The sequence below is a fragment of the Eulemur rufifrons genome, chromosome 27 (assembly GCF_041146395.1).
Source record: "Eulemur rufifrons isolate Redbay chromosome 27, OSU_ERuf_1, whole genome shotgun sequence".
Taxonomy (NCBI): Eukaryota; Metazoa; Chordata; class Mammalia; order Primates; family Lemuridae; genus Eulemur; species Eulemur rufifrons.
Genome location: NC_091009.1, coordinates 30,631,042 through 30,658,220, shown reverse-complemented (window position 1 = coordinate 30,658,220; position 27,179 = coordinate 30,631,042). Strand labels below are relative to the sequence as shown.

Genomic DNA, 27,179 nt, shown 5'->3' with positions numbered 1-27,179 from the left:
TAGTCATAAAGTTTTTTGGTTCCTGGCTCCCCAAGTCATCTGCCCCAAGCACGTGGAGTCCTATTTAAGACAGAGGCTCTGTCTGCAGTGTGGGAAAAGCAATTAAGACATGCGTTCATTGTGCTGGCTTGCCTTTGTTCCAGGCCTTGGGGAGATGAAAGTGGTTCCCAGTTTACAATCTATCAGAAATGTCTTTGTTTTGTGTTTCACACTGGGGAGCGAGGCTCACTCACATTCCCCCACGTGTCCTTATCTATGATCTAGTCATAAACACAAATATTAGCCTTGAGAATGAGAATGTTAGTGGAAGCCAATTAATGATATTCATCTCTCTTAATTGCTGTGGAAAGTGGATAGACCAAACTTGTGTGCTGACTGTTGTTGCATGTAAAGAATGGAAGTGTCTGTTCTGTGTCTAATGTCTGTAAAAGGAAGAGGTAAAAGGAATTGGTGTTATTTGAACATCTACTCTGCACCAGCCTGTGGACCAGGGGAACAGAGCTCTCATTTACAGGTGAAGAAACAAGGTGAGAAAAGTAAGTGACTTGTTCAAGGCGGTCCTGTCGGTGCACAGACGACAACAGCTCTTTCTACCCTAAAACAGATGCACAAAAAGACATTTAACTTCCAAGTCATAATCATCTGGCTTTGACGTACTTACAAGCACCTGAAGAAACTCCTACAGAAGCCTGATCCCTCCCCCTAAAACTCTTTTCTTAGCCCTGCTACTCGGAGCCTGGCCAGGACCCAACTCTGTGTAGCACGTGGGAAAGTGTTTTCCACCAGGAGCCAAGAGGCCTGAGTTTGAGTCCTGGCTCTGGGACTTGCAGCAATTTTCCTTGTCTCCAAGCTCCAGTTTCCTCCTCAATAAAAAGAAAAGACTGGACGGCATGAGTGTGAAATCCTGCCAGCTCTGTCCTCTGAATCTGCGGCGACGCTCCCCAGAGATCTCAGGAGTTGGCCATTTCTACACAGCCTAATGGAACGGAGAGAATTGGAGATGTGGGTCCTTGAGCCAGTTAGCGCTGAGGCTGTCTTCTCTGCTACTGTTGCGTGGGTTTGCCATCAGCTTTGGTTGGATTTGGCTAGAAATGGCTAAGCAGATGGAAGGGCGGCTGAGCCATAGACAGCGTCAGCGCCGGTCTGTGCTCTGGCCAGAGCGGGGAATGGTTTCTCTTTAACCTCAACCCTTCCCCATCTGCTTCCAGTGCAGGAGCAGCAGACGGAGCAATGAACTCTTTCTGGGATCCTAGCTGACTCTGGGCTATTAAAGATAATAGACTACAAAGCCGTGGACGAGTTTTCCAGCTAAAGTTTAGGTGTCATAAACCACCCTGCAATGAAAGACTCAGACTGAGCCTGGTGCCAGGGGAGGCCTTCCCTGCGGTCAGTGAGAGTCTGCGTGTTAAAGTCTAATCCCAGAGAAAAAGACACTGCCTGAAGCGACCAAAGCTGGAGGAGCCCTCAGCTCAGGACCTCGCACGGCGGGCTCAAATGATCATTTTCAGCTCCGAACGTTCGCATGTGTGGCCCTGTGCCTGGGCTGCAGGAGATCCAGAAGGGACCCCATATCCTTCCTGACTTCAACAAGCTTCGTGTCTGCTGGGGAAGACAGTATGCAGGCAGACAACTCAACCCTGAGTTCAAACTGCCTGGGCTTCAATCCTGGCTCCTCCGTCACTAGCTGTGGAACTGTGGTCAAAGGGTGACCTCCCTCCATGCCTCAGTTTCTCACCTGCAAAATGGAGGTCATTGCAGTACCTACCTCAAAGCATTGGCATGGGAATTAAATGAATTAATGTACGTAAATCACCCAGAGCCATAACTGTTATGTAGTAATTACTGTTATTACCTCCGCCGCCATTGCCAGTCTAACGCTGCTCCTGCAGAGGAAGAAAACACCGGAAGGTGCTGCGAGGGTGAGTGAATCACTCTGACTACGGGGTGGGGGTGGATTCGGGAGCCGTACTTCAAAGGATGGTTAGGGTTCCAGCAGCTGAGGACGTGGGGACGGGGCTTCAGGCCGAGAGCGTGAGGGGCACAGGTAGCTACACAAGGGTGTGAAAATGACATGACCCATTGAGAGCTGAAATGGCAGGTGACGCTGAAGGATTAGTTAAGGGCATCAGCTTTTTCAGATTTTTCAGTAGCAGAGTGACAGAGTTAGTTTCGATTCATTTATTTGGTTTTTTTTTTTTTTTTTGAGACAGAGTCTCACTCTGTTGCCCAGGCTAGAGTGAGTGCCGTGGCGTCAGCCTAGCTCACAGCAACCTCAAACTCCTGAGCTCGAGCGATCCTCCTGTCTCAGCCTCTCAAGTAGCTGGGACTACAGGCATGTGCCACCATGCCCGGCTGATTTTTTCTATATATATTTTTAGCTGTCCATATAATTTCTTTCTATTTTTAGTAGAGATGGGGTCTCGCACTTGCTCAGGCTGGTCTCGAACTCCTGAGCTCAAACGATCCGCCCACCTCGGCCTCCCAGAGTGCTAGGATTACAGGCGTGAGCCACTGCGCCCGGCCGATGCCTGGCCTCATTTATTTGTTTATTTTTAGAGACAAAGTCTCTCTCTGTTGCCCAGGCTGGAGTGCAGTGGTGTCATCATAGCTCACTGCAGCCTCCAACTCCTGGGCTCAAGTGATCCTCCTGCCTCAGTCTACCGAGTAACTAGGACTACAGGTGTGTGCCACCATGCCTGGCTAATATTTTTATTTTTTGTAGAGATGGGAGGGTCTCTCTATATTGCCCAGGCTGGTCTTGAACTCCTGGCCTCAAGCAATCCTCCTGCCTTGGCCTCCCAAAGTGCTGGGATTACAGGCGTGAGAGACCACACTCCACCGGTTTTGCATTATGAAAAGATCTTTCTGGCAGATGTGCAGTAGCTAAGAGTGTGGTTCAAATCCTGGCTGTGACACTGAATTAGTTAGGTAGGCTAAATTGCTGTGACAAATAGACCAAAACATGTATAATGGTACAAACACAATAGAAATTTATTTCTGGATCATGTAACAGTCCAAGGAGGATGTTTGCTCTTGGCGGGTGGCCCTCCTCCATGGGATGACTCAGGGACCTGGTTTCTTGGGATCTTGCCATCTGCGGGGCCTCATTGTTTTTGGCATCCAGCTGGTGGCAGGGTAGAGAGACCACGGAGGAGAGAGGTTGGCTATTTTGTAGATCCTGGGCTAGAAGTGGTATGCGTCACTTCTGCCCACCTTGTTGTGTGGGATTCTAGTCACATGGCCACACCTGCTGCAAAGGAGTCTGGGAAACACGCTCTAGCGCCAGTCCTGGCTGTTCCTCCTACTGCAATGAGATAGCATTGCCCTTGCAACTAATCCATCACAGCCCACAGCCAGTTACAGGTCTTTATGTTCCTTATTCCCTCCCACTGCTGCACTTGACTAGCCTAAAAAAAAAAAAAATGACAGCACTGTCCAATAGAACTTTCTGCAACGATGGAAATGTTCTAGATCTGTGCGTCCAGTATGACAGCTGCTAGCTACATGTTGCTATTGAGCACTTGGAATGTGGCCTGTGAAACTGAGAGCTGAATTTTTAATTTTATTTACTTGTGATTAATTTAAATAGCCACACGTGGCTGGTGGCTATGGTATTAGCACGGCTATAAGGAGAGAGTAGATATTGCCTAACAGTGGTCTCTGCTACAGACATCTATTATGAATAGTTACAGGTGACTGAGCAACTAATTTAATCTCTCTGTGTCTCACTTAACCTCAGTTGTAAATGGGTATAACAGTATCTCAAGGGTATGGTTAAGGGTATAGTTAAGGTACAGTATCTTCAGGCTGTTGCGATGATTAAGAGATGATTCAGGGAAAGCACGTAGTGGCTGGCACACAGGATGGCCTGGAGGCAAGGACACCAGATAGGCAGTGTACGAGTGTCCGGGATGCCCCCCAGCCTTACCTCCAAATGCCACCCTCTGCTCCAACCAGGCTGTATCGCTTGCTCTTCTCCAAATCCAACTCGGCAGCACTCACCTCCTCTGAGTCATGCTCTCTATACCTGACCTGCCCACCGCCTGGCAATTCTGCATTGCCATCAAGACCCGGTTCAAATGTCGCACTTCCATGAAGGCCACCTGGTCTTCCCAGCTATGTGTGGTCACCGCGGTCTGTGAAGGTCCTGGTGCTTTGTGTGCTCCCCAGGATCATGCCAAGGGTGCTCATCCAGTTGTCTTGTGCATTTATCTAAGGGCGATTTTTTACCCGTCTCTCTACCTTCCACTTTGCCCAGAAGAATTCTTTGTGTATTTTGGGCAGGCAACAAATGTCTGTTGCACTCAGATGAATTCATGAGGGGCAGACAGAGTTGCAAAGACACATTCCCTGGACCATTAGAGCCAGAGATTACATCTACATGGCACCAAATGAAGCAGCGCTTTGGCTATTACCCAGGTCATTAAATCTATGTAGACATCCAAATGGGAAGATTCAGGCCACCTCGTTGGCATGGAGTTTGCAGAATTTTCTTTGACATTTGAACAATTTTTATTCTCACACATTTCTCTACAAAAATAGCCTTCTAGTTCACATGCCTTTTGCCACAGGTCTTTCCTGCTGTCTGTTAGGCTACTCCTAGCAGCATTCCTGACCAGAAACTGCCAAGGAGGGCTGGAACCACTCAGTTTGGCTGCCTGGACATGTGTCCAAAGAACTGTATAAAGGCTCAGTGATAGCACAGTCACATGGAACCCACCCCATGGCACCTATGGCCCTGGGCAAGCCTAACAGTGCCACTCAGGACTACCTTGTGCCTTTTTTGACATCAAACTCAAAATCTTAAGGATGTTCCCCCAAATACCCTAGGTTCTCTTAAGAGTCCCAATGTTTCTATTAATCAAATTATTTAGACCCTTTCATTTATTCATTCAACAAGTATTTGTTGAACTCCTACTCTCTGCCAGGATTATGCTGGTATTGAGAATATGAAGCAGTCAAAATTCCTATTTTCAAAGAGCTTTCATTCTAGTTGGGTGAGAAGAAAATAAACAAATATATGTCGGGTGGCAATAAGCTCTCTGAAGAGAAAGAAAGGATATATATCTATCGCTATATAACAAATCACTGCAAAACTTAGTGGCTTAAAACAACACTTTGTTATTTCTCATGGATCTGTGGCTTGGCTGGGCTCATCTGGGTGGTTCTTCTGGAGCCCTCCCCTGGGCTGACGCGTGAGGCTGCAGTCACCTGGAGGCTCAGCTAGCGCTACAGGGTCTCAGATGGCCTCACTCACGTGTCTGGGGCTTTGGTGCTGGCTGTTGGCTTGTCCTCTGTCTCCACGTGGCTCTCATGTCTAGCCTCGGCTTTCTTACGTGGTGATGGGAACACTCCCAGAGAGCAAAGGCAGAGGCTCTGGGCCTCTTTTGATTTAGGACCAAGTCATGCCACATCACTTCCACCTCATTCTGTCGGTCAGTGCCGGTCACAAGACCGTCCCAATCTCAAGGCAGGTGCCACCTCTTGAGAGCAGAAGCTGCAAAGGATTTGTGGCCACTTTTAATCCACCACGTAGGGTAAGGGAAGAGTGAATGATAAAGTGTGCTAATTTAAATAGAATAGTCAGGGAAGGCCTCTCTGGTGGTGCCATTTGGACATAGACCAGAATGGAGTTGGGGAGTAAGCCCTTTTTTGATGCAGATACCTGGGGGGAGAGCATTTTAGGCACATGGAATAGCAAGTAAAGTCCCCGAGGCCATGTCAGTGTAACTCTTTGCATTTGAGATCATAGTGCAATATTAGGGCTTTTTGAAGATACTTCCAAGTCACTTATGGGAAATCTAGTTCTCCTCGGGCAACAATGCAGAATTCCTGGGTGAGCTGAGCCAACTGAAAAGGGGAACACCGGATTTTGAAACACTGAGATGTGAGAATGAATCATTTATGCAATCGAAGACCAAAAAGAGGCCGTCTACGTTATCCCTGCTGCCTCCGTCCTCAACCCTAATCAGCCTGATTTTCTAGGCATCGTCTGTAGTCCTGGTAGAACTCCAGGAACTCCACAGTTTGACAGCTCCTCCCTGCTTCCAGCTCTAATACCTCCGGTTTCAGTTCAAGTGCTTTGCACACACATGCTGGCCTCAGCTTGACCACATCCTTCACACAGCCTCTGGGGGCCTCTCTGTGAATGATCAGCGTTTGACGCACGAGCGGCGAAGGTGTCTGAGTCACTAAAGGATGAAGCAGAGCGGAGCGCAGCAGAAGGGGTTTCATGCTGTAATTACCCAAGATCGCCAGGGCAGTCTGAGGGTAATCGGGTAATTAGTGTGTGCGTGTGTGTGTGCGTGCGTGTGTGTGTGTGTGTGTGTGTGTAGCGGGGGCACAATTACCCGGCTGGCTCACTGGCTGCCAGACGCTTGTCGCTGCTCCTCTGGCCTTGGGTTGGGTTCCCGGCTCTACCTGTGGACTATTAAGTGCAATGACCCCGTCATGCAGAGGAGCCTGTCACATCTCCGTGTTAACGTGGTATTTGTCCACAAACCCTGCCAAGTCACTCTGTAATTAAAGGGCCTCCACGTGGCCCCGCTGCTCTGGCATTGGACAGCCGTGAAAGCTGTCAGGGCAGCGGCGGCTTTAAGGGGCTGAGGAGCTGGGCTGGGGTCACCCTGAGAGGCTCAAGAGGGATGCTGTACCTGAGTCCTCACCCCCCATCGCCAAGGCCCGAGACCGCACACCGAGCAACAGGATTTTGGAGCCATCAGGACGCCTCCCCCCAAAACCAGGCGCTTTTCCACACAGGGCTGGTTTCCACACGGGGCTAGTTCATTGACTGCTGAACAAAACAAAAACCGACTTTAAAATTTTGAAAGTTGGTATCTTTTCTGGAAGTCTCTTGTAGTGATGGTGGAGAGGGATTCCATCACACAACACGGAGCGGAACTTCCTGAAGGTCCCCGGTGGCTCTTACCCATCACTCTACCGTCTCTCAAAACTCAAACACCCGCCTCGGTCCCTGAGGCTCCTCGGCCTCTGGGGCTCTTTTCTATTTGTCACACGCAGTTGTAAATCTCTCCCCCTCCTTCCCTCCTCCCTGTCATCGCCACAAACGGCCACACACAGAAGAAGGGCCCTTGGAAGAGTCCAGGGCGCAGCTGTGGCCACGGCCGTGCGCCTGGTGGCCAAGCAGAGCTGCTCTGAGCGTCCTCACGCGGGTACCTTCACACTGAGCCACAGGCTTTCCTGTAGGATGAATTCCTCGACTTGGGGCACCTGGGGACAAACCTTTTAATTTGGAAAGATGCTGTCAAATCGTTTCTGAAGGGTTGTACGCGTTTGAATTCCCACTAACAGTCTATCAGGGTGCTCATTTTCCCACATCCGTGCCGACTTGGGTTGCTGCCTCCTTTTTAAAATTGCCTTCATTGTTTTTTGATTATACGTGTGTTATAGGTTCATTGTTTAAAAAAAAACTGAAAAAAATGCAGGAAAAGGTGAGAGAAAATAAAGATTAGCTGTCATGTCGTCACCCAAAGGAAAGAAACACTGCCTGCTTTTACAGAAAATGACAGCAAAGACCACACAGCTAGCTAAGGTGGTCACCCCAGGAACCTTCTGGAATCCCTAGTGCTGGTGGCAAGATATTACAGATCACCGAGGTTTCCCCTTGGCCCCCTCCCCTGATGTCTCCAAAGGCTGGAGATACTTTGCTCAGCTGGTGGGGACTATTCTGAGGGAAGGGACTCCAGTGATCCACACCCCTGAAATACATCCCCCCACTCTAAACAGTTCTGCTGCCAGGAGGGTTCCAAGCCTAAGGATTTGTGGAGCAGGAATGGAGCGTGAATATTCCAAAAATGTATTTCCAGACATTGGCAGCTGCGTCCAACTGATTGGAAAAACCCATCTCCCTGGCCAGCCCCAGAGCCGAGTTTCCACGTCTTGGGGACCCTGACGTGCCCCGTGAAGCCTGTGCTCTAATGACTGCTCTGCCCTCCGTTTCAGGGACCTGAATTACAACGAGCTGCAGGAGTTTCCCGTGGCCATCCGGACGCTGGGCAGACTGCAGGAACTGTAAGCGCCTCTCATGGTTCCTTGTGGGTGTCCTCTTCTCCCAGGGCAGGGGCTGAAGCCAGCCTGGGCCTCCCTTGTGCCCTCACCTCCTCCTCTCCCGTGGTCTTTGTCAAAGATGTAGCTGCCTGCCCTCCCCAACCCCCAGTGCAGTCCTGAGCAGTCCCAGGCCTCCTTAGCTTGGTTTTGAGCATGTCCTGGGGGTCTGTCATCAGCAGAAGTGGCCCTGGGCCCTTCCAGCTGGGAAAACACATGGCACAAGCCACCTCCTATTAGCCGGGGCTGGCACTGTCCCTGCCTTTGTTGGGATGCGTCCAGAAGAGAATGAGAAGAGGAGCTGGAGGCTGGTTGACAGGGTCACCCCTCAGCACCTTGTCCCCAGGGGAACTGAGAAGTTGGCTCTGGTTCCCCACAGTCACCGTGTATCATTTCATTTCCATATTCACCAAGCACCCAATGTGCCCAGCGCGGTGTTTGGTGGTAAACACGAATGAAGGGTCAGAGTGACAGGGCCCTGCCTGAGGGGCCTTCAGCCTCATTGAGGACACAAAGTAACATATGTACAACAGGGAACAGGACAAAACAGTGTCTAATTCCAACCATCAATTATGTGGTATTAGCTAAAATGATGGTGGGAGTTGAGAGGAAGCTGGGAAGATCAGTGTGGACTAATCCTTTGATCAGCCTTGGAGGATGAACAGGTTCGTGTGGCAGTGACGGGGAAGGGGAGGCGTTTCAGAGGGAGGAACTGTCGGTAAAGCCCCAGATAGGAAGCTGAGCTGGCAGAGGGTGACCCCGCGAGGGAGAGCAGCCTCGCTGGGGGGAGCACTCAGGAAGCAGTAAGAGCCCTGTTGTGCAGCTACAGTGGGCCACACTGAGGGGGTCTGGGGGTCCATGAACAGCCCCTAACTCTCAGGCAGCACCGCGGCTTTACAGCTCAAACTACCAACTACCACCCAAAACCTATAGGGCCAGCCCCAGCCGCCCACCTCCCCTCACCCAGAAGTTTGAGGGTATGAATGCCAGATGCAGGTGGCAGGGAAGCAGTGGCTGGAGCAGCCAGAGGGAACGGTCCGAAGGAGGAACTATTGGGAGTCCTCCACGGCCAAAGAGTCATTGAGGTCTGACTTTTTTCCTTTGAGCTGGGATAGGAGAGGAAGATGAGATTGGATCAATCAAGACAGCATGGAGGGAACAGGGTGTGCAAAGGCATTGAGAATAAAGAATAAAGCGTCAGCGAAGAAGAGACCCGAGTTAGCAGGGGCAAAAAGAGACCTGTGTGGAGGCTGTGTGTCCATTCACTCACCCACCCACCCACCCATCCATCCATCTCCTATTGAGAGGGCCGGCTGAGGACTGGGCCTCTGTCCTATAAACTTCTGAATCCCTCAGAGCTTGGCCCGACACTGCACACAGTGAGTGAATGGAAGGAAGGAAGGAACAAATGGGCCGGGTGGGTGGCACTGGCCGGAGGCGTCTGAGGGTGAATCCGTGAGTGAGAGACCGTGAAGGTGGAAGTGATACGACAGGAGGCGGAAGAGAGGTGAGCAGAGGCCAGGACACAAAGAGAGACCAGAAACTTCCAGTGAAAAAGAGGATGACGGAAAGGGCCCAGCTCAGCACGGCTGTGTGTGTTTCAGTCCAAGATGTTAGTGATTTGAAACGTTCTGCCCGACTAACCAAGCACGTGGTTCCTGGCTTCCAGACCCCAACACTCGGCTGGGGGCCTCGTTCCTCACTTCCCCTCAGGCCATCCACAGTCATTCGACATCAGATTCTGCACCGTGTCCCTCCTGCTGCTGACACTTCTGTGTTTCTGCAGCTCAGGGCCTGGAGGCCAAGCCAGCCTCCATTGGAGGAGCATCGCTCATCCTGGGATCCCCCGGAAGCTGTTTTTTCTGCCTCCTCCTTTCCCTCTGACATGCCTTTGGCTTCCTCTGTGGGGACACACCGGGGCTCCCGCCACAAGTGCCTAAGGACAGGATTCCCCTCGTGGGACCTGAACTCAGCCTGTTGCTCCTGAGTTGCTCCCACGGGCTCCCCGAGCCCTGCAGCCCAGAACTCCACCGCACGCTCCCTTCACACTTGCTAGGGAGAGGACAGGTGTGTTACCGAACAAGGAAGAAAAATCGCGGGCAAGATTGGAACCTGGAATCTCCAGGCTGATGTCCCTTTTGTCTTAGGGCCTGTCTAGTCAACTGTCCAAAAACTCCCTGTCTCTCCCTCTCTTCACTTTTCTCCAAGTCCTCACCTCCTCCCTGGCCTTGTCTTCCAGGGGTTTCCATAACAACAACATCAAGGCTATCCCAGAAAAGGCCTTCCTGGGGAACCCTCTGCTGCAGACAATGTGAGTACGGCTTTTCTGGCCTCTTGGGGCTGACCAGCGTGTAGGGAAAGAGGACAGAGCTTGGGAGGCAGGAGGGACGTCCCTAGAAAGCACCAAGGAGGCCGGCATGGGAAGGCTGCCTTCCTCTGTGTGTTCCTCCCTGGGTCTACACTGGTCAGAGAGGAACTCAGAGGTCGGCCCTAGTCCCAGCGGAAAGGGCTGAAAAACTGAATTAGATGTTTGGATCTTTTTCTTCCAGACACTTTTACGATAACCCAATCCAGTTTGTGGGAAGGTCGGCATTCCAGTACCTGCCTAAACTGCACACGCTGTAAGTTGGCCCCTGAAGGCTGCCACCGCCTGGACTCTCCCTTTCCTCAGTCCTTGCTTTCTCCTGCCTCCCGCCTGCAGACCTGTCGCCGTGGTCTTCAGGGCTGCAGACTCCTGCTTTGCTCAGACCCAGCCCCCGACCTGCCTGGACACATAGCCCCCCTCACCTCCCTGACCTGCGCTTCCTCCCAGATCTCAGAGGGACGAAGAGGGCCCTTCTCCATAGTCAAGGAATGTTCTCTGGCCTCTGTAGTTTTGTGGTACAGCTGCTCAGGGTAGCTGTACTTTAAACGAGGGGAGTAAGGTTTTGAAAACTGCGTGTTCTCAGGGCTGCTCTGCAGTGGCCTTAGGGCAGGATCCCCCTTGCCGTGCTGTCTTTATCGTCCTACAGGGGCTCCATTGCTTCCTTTCTCAGTTTTTTAATTCCCAGCCCAAGTCCCACTTCTTACAAAAAGCCTTCATGGGTTTTTCTCTGCATGCCGTGGCATCGCGGTTATAGAGCTAACCCCTTCAAAGCGCATGCTTCACTTTCCCGTTCGTTACTGCCTTCCATCTTCACCCTAGCCCTGCGAGGTAGGCGTCACCGTTCCATTGTACAGATGGAGCATGGGGTGCTCGGGTCCTGCTCAGGTGTGAACCCAGAACCCTTGACTTCAGAATCTGGGCTCGTTGCCGGACCCCATGCTGCCTCCTCAGCGTCCTTGACAACACTCCTTCTTGTGTGCTCCTGCCTGGGCAGGCCCCGTGTGGGTCCGTGTCCTTAGTGAGACTGGGGATGGTGGCGGCGGGGGGGTGGGGAGGAGCCGTCAATTTGCAGCATTAAAGAGAACTGAGGAAGAGCAGAGGCGCTAATGCAGCCCTAGCGGATGACGACTGGGAGGAGACCCCATCTCAGGCTCTAACAAGCACGGCCCGGCCCGGCAGCCCCCAGTTGGTGCCTGTTAAATAGGTGCTTCCCGTGCTGCTCGCCTGTGTCTTGTTTGCAAGCCTCGGCCCGAGTGCCGGGGTTGCTGGCTCTGTCTGGTGAGGGTGTGCTGAGGCTCCACCGGCCCGAGTGGCTGAATGGAGGGAGGTTTTGGGAAGGGTAACACTCCCCAGAAGGTGGAGACCTGTGGGGAGAGAGGGCCGAGGGCTGAGAAGCTGCGGTGCTCTGACCCGGCCCTCCGAGCTCATCGTCTCTGTTTCCAGATCCCTGAACGGCGCCACTGCCATCCAGGAGTTCCCAGATCTCAAAGGCACCACCAGCCTGGAGATCCTGTGAGTGGATTCCCTCTCCCTCCTCCTCAACCTCCCCAGCTTCACCCCGCGAGCTGTCCCCTGCCTCCCCGAGGGCTGTGTGGAGCCCTTGCTTCCCCCTTATGTGACCTGCCTCCAGCTGGCTCAGCACCAGGCCCACGGCCACCTCCCCGTGTGGCACTGCCCACAGGCAAGGCCAGGGGTGGCCGGTGGGATGGGCGAGGAGGCTGCTCTCCCCCTCGTCACTGCGCTTGGGTGTCCCAGGTATGACTACAGAGCTCCTAAGCCCAAGCCATGGGGACCCCGAGGACCTGTGGCGGGGAGGACGCCTGGGAAAGCCCACCCCCTGTGCCTTTCTGAAGCTTGACTCCAGCCGGGACGTTCTTGTATTTTTCTCCTGTCACGTCCTGGGCAGTGCGGGGAGGGAGCAGCAGAGTGCGGTGGGCCCTCAGTACATTTAACTGGATGAACGAAACACGCAAACGCCCCTAGCAAGTGTCAGGAGGTCGCCGAGCTGCCCCCGCCACTGAGCCCATTCACGGCATCGCGGAGCCTGGAGCTCTGCTCTGTGCCTGCTTTGTCTCCCAGATTTGTTGGCATGTGGGAAATTCTCCATGAGGGAAGGAGTAGTTCACGAAAGATGACCTTGGCCTTGGGTCCTTCCTAGGACACCCTGTCCCTAAGCCCAGCCTGCCCCACAGCCCTGTCTCCCCCAGCCCCTGGCTCTTCCCTTCCTCCCCATTGCTCCTCCCTCCCCCGAGGCACAGGGACCAAACTCTGTTCTTGGTTCCCATGGTTTGACTGGGTTTTTTTTTTCTGCCTACTCCCTGCCAGTGGCCGTCCCTCCCCTCCAAGGTCCTTGGAGCAGAGCAGATTTTCACCCCTGTCCTGCAGACCCAGTGCTGCTGTGGACCATTAGGAGCCGTGGGGTGGGGATGGGCTGGGGGCGCAGGGACTGGCTGCCACCCAGAGGCCCTGGGCTGCAGCCTCTTTCTCCTCTCCCCACCCCCAGCTCCTCCAGGCCCAGGGGAGCGTGGTGCTCAGATGCCAGGGCCTGCTCCTTTCCGTCCCCGCAGCCCCACCCCCTGCCCTCTCTCTCCCTCCACTTCTTTCTTTTGTCAGCCCTGTCGTCCCACGACAGTATCAGGTCCAGAGCTGGAGACGGGTGGCTGGGAATGGCAGGGCCCTGGGCCTGGTGCCAGCTCTGTCTCCGTTCTCCCTGCAGGACCCTGACCCGCGCAGGCATCCGGCTGCTCCCGTCGGGGATGTGCCAACAGCTGCCCAGGCTCCGAGTCCTGTAAGTGGCTCACAAGCATTCTACAGTCTTGGCACTGTGCCCCTGCCCCACGTCCCACAAAAGGCCTCTGCTGCTTCTGTCCCACTTGGTCACATCTCTTCCTGGAGAGTGGGACAGCTTAGGCCCCTGCTGAGGACCTGCCCCAGAGGGACAGGGCTGTCCTCTCTTATTCAAAATAAAAAGACAATGTTCTTTGAAGTAAGTAAGACAGGAGTTTGAGGCCCAGCTCTGCCACTTACTAGTTGTATTAATTTGGATTCACTCTTTAATGTCTCTGAGCTTCAATTTTCTCATCTATAAAATGTGGGTAAATTTGTGAAGGTTAAAAAAAAATATGTAGAAAGCACCTAGTCTCTGGGAGGCCAAGGCGGGAGGGTTGCTTGAGCTTAGGAGGTCGAGACCAGCCTGAGCGAGAGAGAGACTGTCTCTACTAAAGATAGAAAAATTAGCCGGGCATCGTGGCACGCACCTGTAGTCCCAGCTACTCGGGAGGCTGAGGCAGGAGGATCACTTGAGCCCAAGAGTTTGAGGCTGCAGCGAGCTATGACAACGCCTTTGCACTCTACCCAGGGTGACAGAGTGAGACTCTGTCTCAAAAAAAAAAGCAAGCACGTAGTGCATAATGCCAATAAATGACATTATTACTCTAATTGATACATGAAAATTAATCCCTTCTGGCTCTGTGGATGTCCTTAAGTGGCCTCTGAGGTCAAGGGGAGTTTTCCTCTCTCCTTTGACTCCATCTTGAGTCTGAGGCTCCTCGCCAGGGACAGTAGCCCCAGCACTCAAGGTGGGTGGACCGACAGGTGGTGTGTGGAGAGACTGGGGGTTCAGAGACGCAGGCTCCAGACTCAGCCGTGCCACTGACTGGCAGAGTGCCCTTGGGAAGTCCTGTCCCATCTCTGGGCCTCAGGTTCCTCGTCTGTTAGGTGAAGGTTGGCCAGATGCTCCGAGGGACCCCCAGCTCTTGTCTTCCCTGACAGCTCCACAAATGGTGGTTGCAGGTGCTTGGGTCAGAACCGCCCGGCTTGCTTAGCAGGGCCTGCTGTGCTCTCTGCTGGCCGGTGCAGTACCCCGTGCCACACTCTTTGCCTCTTTTCTTGTCACCATGCCCCTCTTACTTCCTCTCTCCCTTCCCCCAGGACCCTCCCAGGGTCCTGCAGGCCATCCTGCGATAAGGTAGCCCTACCGGGAAAAGCCAAGTCAGCCCCATCCAGGCCCAGAGAGCGAGGGGACTTAGCAGGGGGAAATGCAGAGAGAACTAACTGAAGGAACTGGTACCCTGGTGTGAGGTGTGTCAACAGCCATGTCTCTGTAGGGTCCCCATGGCCCTTGGCTGGTTCACAGGAAAGCACAGCCCTGGCCGGGCCCCCCCAGCCCTTGTGCAGCCCCCACTTCACCCCAGCCCTGGCCTTTCTCTCTTCTCCAGGGAACTGTCGCATAATCAAATTGAGGAGCTGCCCAGCCTGCACAGGTGTCAGAAGTTGGAGGAGATGTGAGTCTGGGGGCAGTGGGAAGACAAAGGCAGGCGGGTCAGCCTCGGAGAGTCAGAGGGGAGGGAGTCGGCAAGGGCCAAGCACACTCTGACATTCCTTCCTTCTCTGAGTCTGTTGAACCCAGGGGTTAGGGCTGGGCGCTTGGCAGAGGCCTGCACAGGGCTCCTGGGACTCACAGCAGGTGACAGACTCAAGAGCTGGTGCCCAAAGGGAGTCTCAGGATGGCTCCTTAGGAGTCAGTAGCAACACGAAGTGCAGCAGTGACCAGGGCCAGTGCGGGAACAGGGCCACACGAGGGCTCTGTGGGTTGGACGAGGGGAGGCTGCAAGGAGCTGGAAGCGCCCGGCATTTCAGAGCATGCGCTCTTGTTTCCACACCCCATAAACACACACACGTGTATATGTTTGTACACATACACGCAGACATGCACAATCATATGTGGAAGAACAAACATGGGATTCAAATTTCACAAAAGAAAAAAATCACTTTAAAGTTCTCTAAGCTCTGTTCATCCAGCTCCTGTCCCCTGAAGCATGGCCTCCTGGGCCTCCCTGTGTCTGTCCCCTGCTTCCAGGCAGGGCAGTGCCTTTTGGGCCAGGGCGAGGTAGAGGGATGAGGGTCTGTCCTGTTTGTGTAGGTGCCAAAGGAAGGAGGGTCTTCGACATGGCCAAGGCCCAGTGTCCATCTCCCATTTACACAACCAGAGCTCCTCTGAGCTCTGCCTCCCAGCTCAGGCCAGGCGCTGGGACTGCCCAAGGGCTGGGGGGTGCTCTGCTGCTGGGCTAGGGGCTGGGGGACCCACGGAGATGGGGAGGTGTGGGGGGCAGTTCAGCTGGGCTGGGAGCCAGGCCCAGTGGGAACACTGGAAGCCGACTCCCTTTTGGGCCACAGGGATGGTTTTGTGGCTTTGTCTCCTGACCCACTTACCCAAGGCAACCGGATCCCCTTGTGCTCCCTTTAATTCTGGTGACTTCCTCGGGCTGGGCCCTTTCTTCCTGTGCCAGGAGAAGTGGGGGGCTCTCCTTTCTTCCTCCCAGTGCTCGGGGGGCATGGAGCAGAGCCAGGGGCTGGGGCTGCCGGCTCATCCAGCCTCTCTCGCTGCCCTAGCGGCCTCCAGCACAACCGCATCTGGGAAATTGGAGCCGACACCTTCAGCCAGCTGAGCTCCCTGCAATCCCTGTGAGTACCCGCAGCACCCCGGGGTGGTCTGGGGAGGAGCCACGAGCCCTCTGCCAGGCACGCTCATAGCCGTGGTGCACGTGCATGATTCAAGTAGACGGGACATGCACGTCGCCCCCTGCTCCACAGCCCCTGCCCCCAGCACACGCACAGGAGGAGAGCTGCCTCCCCATCCAGATGGCTTCTCAAGCCACTTCTCCATCTGGTCCCCAGGGAGCCATGAGGCTCTGCAGCCAGGCTGCCGTGTCCCTGTTCCTATGGCCATAGCAGGTCAGGAGCTGGGCAGCAGCAAGTACCCTCCCCAAAAGAGTAAGGCTACTGCTACTGGGGGCAGATCAGATGGGGGGTATGGGATGGAGGGCCCACAATGGGAACAATGAGTCTGCCACATGTCCCTGTCCCCTCCTGTCACACTCTCTCTGCCCGCAGGGACCTTAGCTGGAATGCCATCCGGTCCATCCACCCTGAGGCCTTCTCAACCCTGCGCTCCCTGGTCAAGCTGTAAGTGCCCACTGCACTCTCCTCCGGGATGCTGGGGACCAACTGGGACTACAGGCTGGCTGGGAGGGCAGGAGGGCTACCCCAGAACAGGGACACCCGTAAATGTTTGGCCACACATCCTGGGGAGGTGAGCCTCAGCCTAATCAATCATTCTGACAGTCCGTTTGACAGAGCGTGGGGCCTGATAAACAGAGCGCCTGCCTCTTGCAAGCTCCGGAACATCATCTGCTCATGTTCTGCAACAGTTTGGCAGCCTCGGTCCTCCCGGTGGGCTCCTGCCCCGCCCCTCCCCCAGCCTCTCTGCGCACGGATATGGAGGACCCTGGAACTCCTTCACACACAGCAGGGGCAGCAGATGTGGGGGCCTGGGTCTCAGAGAGCTCCGGGGTCCTCTGCTTGAGCATTGCTCTAGAGGGCTGCCATTCTGTGGGGCAGCAGGCGACCTCAGGTCCTTTAAATTACGTAGGATAAAAACAGGGAGCGAGCAGTGCTGGCTCTGTGGTCATGACGTCAGGGCTGGACGGGGTCTCTGATGGGGCTGCCACGTACTGTGGGGCAGGTTATTCACTGCACAAGGGCTCCTGCCCATGGGGGGAGCTGACATCCTGCCGCCTGCTTGCCACGCTCTGCGTCCTAAAGGCACATCTACCCAGATGGGGCCTTTTTCTGGTTAACACAAAGACTTCTTTGGGCTAGCTCCAGCCCCGGCCTCAGAGACCATCCAGCCCCACCCCCTCACTTCCCAGGTGAGGCTTCTAAGGCCCAGGGGGAGAAGCGTGTTCAAAGCCATCGGCCAGAACCTGGGGCTCCCGGCAGCACTCGGTTCCTCCCCAGGCTGCGACTCTCTGGGCTTTGGGCCGTGGCCTTGCAAAACTCTCACCTCCGTCTTCCCTCTCCTGTTTGCCTGACTCCTGCCGGATAGGTAGAGTGGATATTTTTATCCCTTTGAAAGATGAGGACATTGGAACTCAGGCAGATTTGTGACTCCCTTTGGTTACACAGCGAGCTGGTGACAGCGCCAGGTTTCCTGCCTTCCAGGCCAGGGCTGTTTCCACGACGCACAGTCTGTGGTCGTGCTGTTTGGTTTGGAGCCCCGGCTTCCTCTAACGTGTCTCCGGTGGAAGACCACGTATGTCCTCACCTCTGGCTACAAAGCAGGCGCGGCGAGGTGGAATGGATGACCCAATCCCCGCTGTGGCCGGACCGCCAGCTCCGTCCAGTCCCAGACCCTGGGCTTTTGTATCGTCAGAAAAGCAGGAGGGAAGGCAGGGCGATGGCGGCAAACAGGAAGGGCCCCCGGGGGTGGGCAGGGATTCCTGGATGGCACCCAGGCCTGGGCGCAGGAGCTGTGGTTGGGGGAGTTCTGTTACCTACAACTCAGGACAGCTTGGCATTCAGTTAGAACAGTCCCTGGCACATAGTTGGCACCCAGTGTTTGTTGAATGAATGAATGAATGGATGAATGAGTGAACTAGCTGTAGATGATGCCTGTAGTCACTCTCGGCTACCCTCCTTGCCCGGCACTCAGAGCTTTCCTCTGAGCTGATCTGTCCTTTGCTCCTCTCCTCTTGCTTCCATCCCAGGCACGCTGGCCTCACCCTCAGCACAGCCCTGCCCCTCAGCAGTCCCACTGGCTGCCACTAACCCTGACCGTCCACTTCCTAGGGACCTGACGGACAACCAGCTGGCCACGCTGCCCCTGGCCGGACTTGGGGGCCTGATGCATCTGAAGCTCAGAGGGAACCTGGCTCTATCTCAGGCCTTCTCCAAGGACAGTTTCCCCAAACTGAGGTGAGGGCCTGGCTTTACCCCACACCCACGCAGGTTTGCCCTGGGGCAGCTGGTGGCCGCGGAGGGACAGGGAGAAACCACAGGGCCTCGCTCTGAGAAGAGCCTGGTGGCTGAGGGTTTGGCCAAGCTTGAATGGGAAGGGCTCATCCGACCTCCTACCAGCCCAGATGGGCACATGCCTCCTCTTCCTCATCTTCCTCTTCATGGCATCTCCCCCATCCCAAGTGCCGGCCCTAGGGCACACTGGGACCTGCGAGGTAGAAGCAGGAGGATGTGAAGCCCCCCGGACCTCGTTGCCACTCAGCTGGCTCCACACGCCAGATCGTCCGTCCTCACTTGGGCAGCGTCCGGTCCCCTGGAAAGCGGGCAGAGTCCAGGGCACTGTCGAGCGGAAAACACGCTGCACGGCCAGTCCCGGTGCTGATGACATCCAGGCGCTTCCCTGCGGCAGCAGCACAGCCTGTGTGGCCCGAGCCCTGTCTGCTTCGAACTAATGAGTGGCCTGAGGCGTTTGCCCTCAGAGGGCACCAACCCGGCTCTGATATGCCCAGAGAGGGGGCAGGGACGGGGCGTGGGTCTCCCCGAGGGCCAGGACAAAGAATCACTAAAAGAATTCCTGTCTCCTTGAATATAGAAAGAATTGCTGTCTGGGACAGGGAGCAGAGCAAAGTGTGACCTTGGGGAAGCTGCTCCCCACTCTGCGCCTGCTAAGGGGACCCCTTACACAACGGGCAGAAAGTTTCTATCCCCACCTCAGTTCTCAAGAGCAACGAGGGAAAGCCTGGACCGTGTCCAGCCCCTTCCGAGTCCGGAGTCGGGCTGCGAGGCGCTCACAAAGCGCGCCCCGGAGGCCGCCGGCACAGTGGCCAGGGCACGTGGGGGTTGCAGGTGCTGAGTGCCTGGGGATCTCTACTCCAGCTGAGGTCTCAGGCCCCACACGTGCTGAGGCAGCCATCTGTCCCCGTCCCCAGGATCCTGGAGGTGCCCTACGCCTACCAGTGCTGCGCCTACGGCCTGTGTGCCAGCTTCTTCAAGGCCTCTGGGCAGTGGGAGGCCGAGGACTTTCACCTTGATGACGAGGAGGCTCCAAAGAGGCCCCTGGGGCTCCTTGCTGGACAAGCAGAGAACCACTGTGAGTGACGGGGCCTGGACTGGGGGTGGGGCTGTCTGTCGGGAGGAAGTTGGAAGGGAGGCTCTGGGGGGCTGCGGAGGAAAGCCCCCTGGAGGTAGGCGAGCTGCTTGCGGCCTGGGAGGAAACTCCCTGTTTGCCCCTTGTCTCCCCAAGGCTACGCCCAGAGGTGCTCGGGGAAAATGTAAGCGTGGTGACAGTGGCACCTGCAATGTCCCAGTACCTGCCTTTGCAGTTCACAAAGCGCCTGACACGCACCGTCTCACTTAATGTCCCTGCCCTTGTGGCTCCCGTCTTCGTCTCCGTCAACCTATGGATATCCTCAGAGAAGACAGACCCGTTGTTGCCTCCATCTGAGCCAAGTAGGATTGAATTAAATCAACTGAATTAAACCTGCTTCCAGGGGAAAAAAATCCGCTCATATGTCCTAGAACCAAAAGGAGCAGTGTGGGGATTGCTGCTGCCCGAGTCCAGCCTGGGCGCCCCGCGTGCCCCGTGCGTCTCACAGTGACACTCCAGTGGCCACTGGGTGCGAGACGCCTCGCTAAGGGGGCCACGGCAGGGCAGCCGTCTTGGGCCAGAGCTGTGTGTTTCCGGAGCTGGAATAAAAGGCAAAGCGGGAGGAAGGTGGCCAAGGGGTTCCGAGGAATCGCCCACTAAGGGGTGTCCTAGAGAAAGAGCGGCGAGAAGTGCTTCCCTCTCCCCCGCCTCCTGTCGCAGAGCACAAGCCCAATTCGGAGGGAGAGAAAGGGGTCCCTGCTTTGGGGGTTTCTTTCTCTCCCTCTCACTCCCTCTCTATAATATCTCGATGGAGAAGCTAAACAGCAAAAAAATCAAATTGAAACATGTAAGAAAAATATCTCAAAGAACGTACTGTAGACAGAACTGGCGTCCAAACCCAAATACAGACGGCATTCACCAGTTGGGTTGCCTTGGACAAGCCCTTTAACCTTACTGAGCCTCAGTTGCCGTATTTTTAAATGACAAAGGTAGTGCGTATCTCACAGGCTGTGGGGGAACAGTAAAAGCGTCCATAAATGGCAAAGTCTGTTCGCTGCCACCACTGCAACTGCTGCTCCTGGGCCCGGCCTGCTGGGGTCCATGTGCAGGGAGAGTGCAGTTGCACAGTCAGGACACGGACCGTGGAGGCCACATGTTGGGCAGGCAGTCGGGGGTTCTCTGGAGCGTCCCTGCCAGTGTCCCAAAGCACCTCCCCGGGGAGGGTATGAGGACCCGATGAGGAGGAGCCCAGCAGCCTGGCTGGCTCTGGGCCGGCAGACGGCTGTCCCCGGGGGACATTCCCGGATGTCTGCTGTACACTCCCTCGGGGGGCTGGAAGGAGGAATGGAAACTTTCCTTCCTCAAGGTGAAACTTTCCACCGGGCTTAGGTCTCGGAGAACCACAGGGCGTCGCGATCGTGGGCTGCCTGCCGCCTGTAACGGGAGCTGGGGCAGGGCCCCCCACTTCCTGTGGGAGCTAACGAGCCTCCAGAAGGAGAGCCGGGAGCCGCTGCTGCAGCCAGATTCGATTTCCTCCCCGTTTGAAGAGTGGTTACTTAACACCTTGGCTGTGACTTTCCCAGCCTCAGACAGAGTCCCCGGGTTTCGCTCCTTGTATTCCATTCATGCACTTGGATTTCAAAGAATTGCCGAGCTCCATTCTGGAGAGCAGCGTTGGGCTGGAATGAAAGGTAGAGAGGGAAGGAAATGCCAGGACTCCGGGCACACCCCAGCCTCCTACCCACCCTGACGGGTCTGGGCCAGGGGCGGCTCCGCAGTCTTCCTGCCTCCTGGGAAAGCTCCCGGCTGAAGGCGTTTACCCTGTAAGTGGGGAGGAAGAACTCACACAGGAAGCAGCTCTGGTGAGCCAAAGACGGGGACAAGTGCAACAAACAGAGTCACCTAGCCATGAACTTGTGCGATGGAGGAGGAGCCCACAGGGGCTGTCTCTTAAACCCGAGCATCACGTAGGCACCGCTTAGAGAAGAGCCACTCTCTCCCACCACGGAGGTCCTCAGACACATTTTCCAGTCTGACTTGGGAAACTTGAGTCTTAGTCTTTAAAAACTTTTTCAGTGATAGATTGTCATTGCAAAAGAAAGTTTTGTCTTTCTAGGTTATAAAATATTTTAGATTATCCTTGCAAAATTCTTACAGAATTTACAGCCTCCCTGGATGTCCATAACCTGTTGGTGCTCAGAGGCCCTAGTTTAAGAAACACTGCAATAGTGAATAAAAAGAAAAAAAAAAAAATAACTGTGTAGCCTGGACTTATTCGCTTGTTCTTGTTAGACTTAGAACTGGAAGGAACATTAAAGATTATCGAGTTCACCTCTAACTCAGTACAGAAAGGCCTTCTCTCACCTTGGGGACTGTCTGCTTCAATATCCATAATGACAAATTACGTCCAGCTCATACATCCATAAATCTCCCCCAGCCCTTTCTGTCCTATGACCCCCAAAATAATCAGTCCCTCACCAGGGAAAGTGAAATGTTTAGGCATCCGGGCTCTGTGGTCAGACAAGCCTGCGTTTGGATTCTGGTCGGTCACCGTGAGACCCGGGGCAAGCCACTTACCTTCAACGGGCCTCAGTCTCCTTATCTGTCACCTGCCTCATGCAGTTGTTGTGAAAGCCACTGAGACCATGAAGATGATGACTCACTGGGCACAGTACCTGTCACTGAGTAAGAACTCAAGAAACGTTAACCCTTTCTATTAGCTTAAAAAAAATTTATCGATACATGATAGATGTATGTATTTTGGGGGTACATGTGATGATTTAATACATTCATATAATATGTAAAGATCAAATCAGGGACATTTGGGTATCTATCACTTTATTTATCTTTTTTATGCTAGAAGCATTTGAATTATTCTTTTCTAGGTGGTAAATTTATTAGTTGAGGCAGCGCATTAGAGCATGGCAATTTGTTTCCTTAAATCTATCAGTTGATGCAGTGCATTGTGCCACGACAATTTGTTTCCTTATTAGTCTCATAGCTCCCTGAGGGCAAGGCCATCTCTTACTGGTCCCTGAATTCCTCTGCGTTCGCCCAGTGCTCACTTGCCTTCAGCACACATGGTCCTATCGTGCACCTGTTGAAGGCGGGGTGTGCCTCTGTTCGGCAGATCTAATTGTGAGAATTTTTTCTTATGAGGAAGAACTAGAATGTCTCCATCTGAATCTACATTCTATCCATTGATCCTGGTTCTGCCTTCTGGACAAAACAGCGCGTAGGAGCCTAATTCCTTTGTGCCTAACAGGCTGTCAGTGCTTTGAGGACAGCCATTTTATCCCCACTTTCTCCTGCCTCCGCCAAGTTAAACACCCCCAGTTGTTTTGACTGTTTGTCATGCAAATGGCTCCTGCTCCCTTACCAGCCATGGTTCACGCTGAACACACCCCAGCCCACCAACGTCCTTCTTAACGTGTGGTGTTGGTGGATACGGAATTACGGCGACAGTCTGGCCAGAGTGGAGAATGCTGAGATCACCAGCTCCCGTTATGAAGGCAGCTGCCACCTCAACTGTCAGCCCCAGGTGTGGGCTAGGCTGACCGGAGAGGGCATGAGAGGACTGAGTAACAGAAAGACCAGGTCTCGGTTAAACGTTTGCTGTAGACCCAGCAGTACAGATAAGCCACGTGTGGATAATAGGGAGCTGCCCAGACGTTTTCCCCCAAGGGAAGACATGGATGTGCAGGGCTGCTGCACCAGCGCTGAGCAGTTAGTCGGGACAACTGCTTAAAGGGGTGGGCGTTTGGAGAGAGGTGAGGCTTGATTGACACCAAGACCCAGGGTCCGGGGCCACTTTCTTGTCTCTCCTCTCAGATGACCTGGACCTGGACGAGCTCCAACTGGAGATGGAGGACTCAAAGCCACACCCCAGTGTCCAGTGTAGCCCTATTCCAGGTGAGATGGGTACCTGGGGAACTGAGGAAGGGAGGTGTGGCGAAGGGGCTCCCAACCATCTAGATGAGATGCCAGTTCAGCCTGGCATGTCTGCAGCTGTGCCTCAGATGCTTCCTCTGCCTGACACCCAACCTGCCGCGGGAGAGTCCTGGGGAAGGAGCTGGGGTTCTTTCCCTTGAGAGGCTGCTTGTGGGGAGTAGCATGGTGGGGGGGAGCCCAGCAATCTTTACAAATGAGCCGATTAGCGGTTATGTACCCAGGAGAACGCGGCTCCCATTGAGGAGAAAACCAGGAAAGAATGCCTTCCACCCATTGCTCAGGGTGGCGTGTCCGACTGCTTTTGAGTTCTCCGTCATTCCAAGATCCATACCACAGAATCCTAGAGCCAGGTGGAACTCTGAAAGGTCACCTTCTCCATCCCAGGAAGATTGCAGTCTCTCTTTCTTAAAACTCTCCAGGGTGGAAAAACTCCTCACCATCCCCGGGAGACTCCTTGCAGTGCTGTCTAACCCTTGCAGCTGAGGAAGGCTCCTCTAGGGTCCAACCTAAATCCATCTTGCTGGAAAGAAAGAAAAAAAAAAAAAAAGAAACTTCCCTTTCTCCTTGGTGCAATTCAACCCAAGATGTTTAGAGTGAAGAAGTCCCTTTCTGTGCATATAAAATGCTAACAGGCCACCCAGAAGGCAGCAGCATGCTAAGCAGGCCAGGAGACGAACTACTCAGAAGAACAGAAAGTGATAAACAGTTTGCTTCTTCTATTGCATCTCACCTCCATTTTCCAGTTTCCATCTTTCTTTGGCTCAGGCCCCTTGGCCTTCTCCCGTTGCCCCCTCCAAAGCCTGCAGAGCGTCTGCCTGACCGTGCCTGGCACCAGCTGTCAGCACTCGGTGGCCGCAGCACGCCCCCTAGTGCCAGCCCGAGGCCAAGCACCGGCCCAACCTGGAGGAAGCAGGTCATGTTTTCTTGAGTTGGAAACCCACCCACGTGCTTCGTGCACAGTGACACAGAAATGTCACCTCCGAAAACCAGTAATCAACAGGGGTGAAGTAAAAGAGGAAGTTCCAACTGAGGTAAAAGACAAGGTCCAACTTGAGCTTGCTTCTAAAATAGCTGGCACAAAATGGTCAAATAATTATGGGACGTCCATATGGTAGAGTATTTAGTACAAAGCCGTTGAAAATATGTTTTTGAGGAATATAAGGACATGGGAACGTCTGCATAATAAAAGTTTAACTTAAAGAGAATGGAAATGCTATATGCATTTGTAAGTCTGCTTCGAGTTGCTGTAACGGAATACCCGAGGCTGGGTAACTTATAAGGAAAAGAGGTTTATTTAGCTCGCAGTTTTTCTGGTGGCTGGAAGATTGGGCAGCTGCATCTGGTGAGGGCGTCAGGCTTCTTCAACTCCTGGCAGAAATGGGAATGGGAGCGAGCGTGTGCCAAGAGATCACACGGTGAGAGAAGAAGCCAGACTCTCGTTCACAACCCACTTCCTCCATCTAGAACTCACTCACCCCACAGGGGCATTAGTCTATCCATGAGGGATCCACCCCCATGGCCCAAACACTACCCACTGGGCGCCGCCTTCCAGCAGTGCCCCGTTGGTGGCCGTGGGGACAAGCCACATCCCAACTGTAGAGTAAAATTCCAATTTAGTTTAAAAACCTATATGTATATATAGATTTTTTTTGAAACTGGAAGAAAACATACCAAAATAATGAGTTCTCACTGAGAGAGAGGTTAATAAACGGTTTTAATTTTACCATGTTATATTTTCAAATTTTCTACAATTATCTATTATCTGGTAATCAGGAAAAAAAGTTTTAACAATGGCTGCCACAAAAGGCGCTCAAATCCCCAAGCTACTTAGCGATACATTGAAGAACAGGAATTTAATATCAAAGGAAATATTTAATTAACACTAATATATCCAAAGGTACAAGGTGACTTCGGAACAGACTGTGGGGAGAGAGGTGGGAGACACCAGGATCCCCCCCAGTGAGTGTGCAGCCAAGCTGGAAAACCCCAAAGCCGTCTGTGTTTCGATTCACTGTGCCTGGTGCGCTTTGCCTCCCAAATCCCGATTGCCGGATGAATATGGAATGTGGTCTGCACCCCTCCCGCAGAGCCAGGGAGAGCCAGGCTCGTGTGATGTCTGGCCGGGCTCATCCGCGGTGCGGTCCTTAGTGGGTCACTGGGCACTAACTGGGAGAAAACAGAGGCTCAGCCAGAGTGGTTACCGTGTGGGCAGCGCCTCACACCTCTGTGTCCCTGCCCCACTGTACCCCCAGTTCTGATGCCCTCTCCACTCCCTGTGCCATCTTGTCTCTTCCTTTCTTCCAAATGCTACTTCTTAACATTTTCTCAGTGCCTGGGTTTGCACTGTGTTCATTTGTACTGTGTGTAAGTTTGCATGTGTTTCTGTTTTCTGTGTGTATGGGGGCGAGGGTCAGCGTTCACCCATTTGCAGCGCATTGGAAGAAGAGTGTGAATGTCCCGCTGTTGTCCCCTCACCCCCAACTGGGCATTCTCTGAGGAAGGAGAACAGGTCAGTCTCTCTCCTCCCCAGTGTCCTCTGCGGGCAGAGACTGTGCTCATCTCCTTTTGATTGCAAGTTTGCTGAGGACAGAGGCTGGCCTTGTCCCCAGGACCTGGTGCCAACAGCCTCTGGCCCGGGGGTAATGTCTGATCTTCTCTCCCACAGGCCCCTTCAAGCCCTGTGAGCACCTCTTTGAAAGCTGGGGCATCCGCCTGGCCGTGTGGGCCATTGTGCTGCTCTCCGTGCTCTGCAATGGGCTGGTGCTGCTGACCGTGTTTGCCGGTGGCCCTGTGCCCCTGCCCCCAGTCAAGTTTGTGGTAGGTGCAATCGCAGGCGCCAACACTCTGACTGGGATTTCCTGTGGCCTCCTGGCCTCCGTCGACGCGTTGACCTTTGGCCAGTTCGCCGAGTATGGAGCCCGCTGGGAGACAGGGCTGGGCTGCCGGGCCACCGGCTTCCTGGCCGTGCTCGGGTCTGAGGCCTCCGTGCTGCTGCTCACCCTGGCTGCAGTGCAGTGCAGCGTCTCCGTGTCCTGCGTCCGGGCCTACGGGAAGGCCCCGTCCCTGGGCAGCGTCCGAGCCGGGGCCCTGGGCTGCCTGATGCTGGCAGGGCTGGCTGCCGCCCTGCCCCTGGCCTCCGTGGGAGAATACGGGGCCTCCCCGCTCTGCCTGCCCTATGCCCCCCCGGAGGGCCAGCCAGCAGCCCTGGGCTTCGCCGTGGCCCTGGTGATGATGAACTCCTTCTGCTTCCTGGTAGTGGCCGGTGCCTACATCAAACTCTACTGCGACCTGCCCAGGGGTGACTTTGAGGCTGTGTGGGATTGCGCCATGGTGAGACACGTGGCCTGGCTCATCTTCGCAGACGGGCTCCTCTACTGTCCCGTGGCCTTCCTCAGCTTTGCCTCCATGCTGGGCCTCTTCCCTGTCACGCCGGAGGCCGTCAAGTCTGTCCTGCTCGTGGTGCTGCCCCTGCCCGCCTGCCTCAACCCGCTGCTCTACCTGCTCTTCAACCCCCACTTCCGGGAGGACCTCCGGCGGCTCTGGCCCCACACAGGGGACCCGGGGCCCCTAGCTTATGCTGGTGCCAGTGAGCTGGAGAAGAGCTCCTGCGATTCCACCCAGGCCCTGGTGGCCTTCTCTGATGTGGATCTCATTCTGGAAGCTTCTGAGGCTGGACGGCCCCCTGGGCTGGAGACCTATGGCTTCCCCTCAGTGACCCTCATCTGTCAGCAGCCAGGGGCCCTCAGGCCAGAGGGCAGCCATTTTGTAGAGCCAGAGGGGACCCACTTTGGGAACCCACAACCCTCCATGGATGGAGAACTGCTGAGGGCAGAGGGAGCTACGTCGGCAGGTGGAGGCTCATCAGCGGGCGGGGGCTTTCGGCCTTCTGGCTCAGCCTGTGCCTCACACTTATAA

At 54.5% G+C, this 27,179-nt stretch overlaps 1 protein-coding gene across 1 annotated transcript in view; it reads left to right on the top strand.

Annotated features, from left to right (window-relative positions):
• LGR6 (leucine rich repeat containing G protein-coupled receptor 6) overlaps positions 1-27,179 on the top strand; it is a 112,175-nt gene extending 84,996 nt beyond the window's left edge. The window contains exons 7-18 of the mRNA XM_069459534.1: positions 7,963-8,031; positions 10,304-10,375; positions 10,614-10,685; positions 11,873-11,941; positions 13,146-13,217; positions 14,647-14,712; positions 15,821-15,892; positions 16,322-16,393; positions 18,059-18,184; positions 19,156-19,316; positions 23,145-23,225; positions 25,930-27,179. Coding sequence (XP_069315635.1) covers positions 7,963-8,031; positions 10,304-10,375; positions 10,614-10,685; positions 11,873-11,941; positions 13,146-13,217; positions 14,647-14,712; positions 15,821-15,892; positions 16,322-16,393; positions 18,059-18,184; positions 19,156-19,316; positions 23,145-23,225; positions 25,930-27,179 — 2,182 coding nt within the window. The remainder of the gene's footprint in view (positions 1-7,962; positions 8,032-10,303; positions 10,376-10,613; positions 10,686-11,872; positions 11,942-13,145; positions 13,218-14,646; positions 14,713-15,820; positions 15,893-16,321; positions 16,394-18,058; positions 18,185-19,155; positions 19,317-23,144; positions 23,226-25,929) is intronic.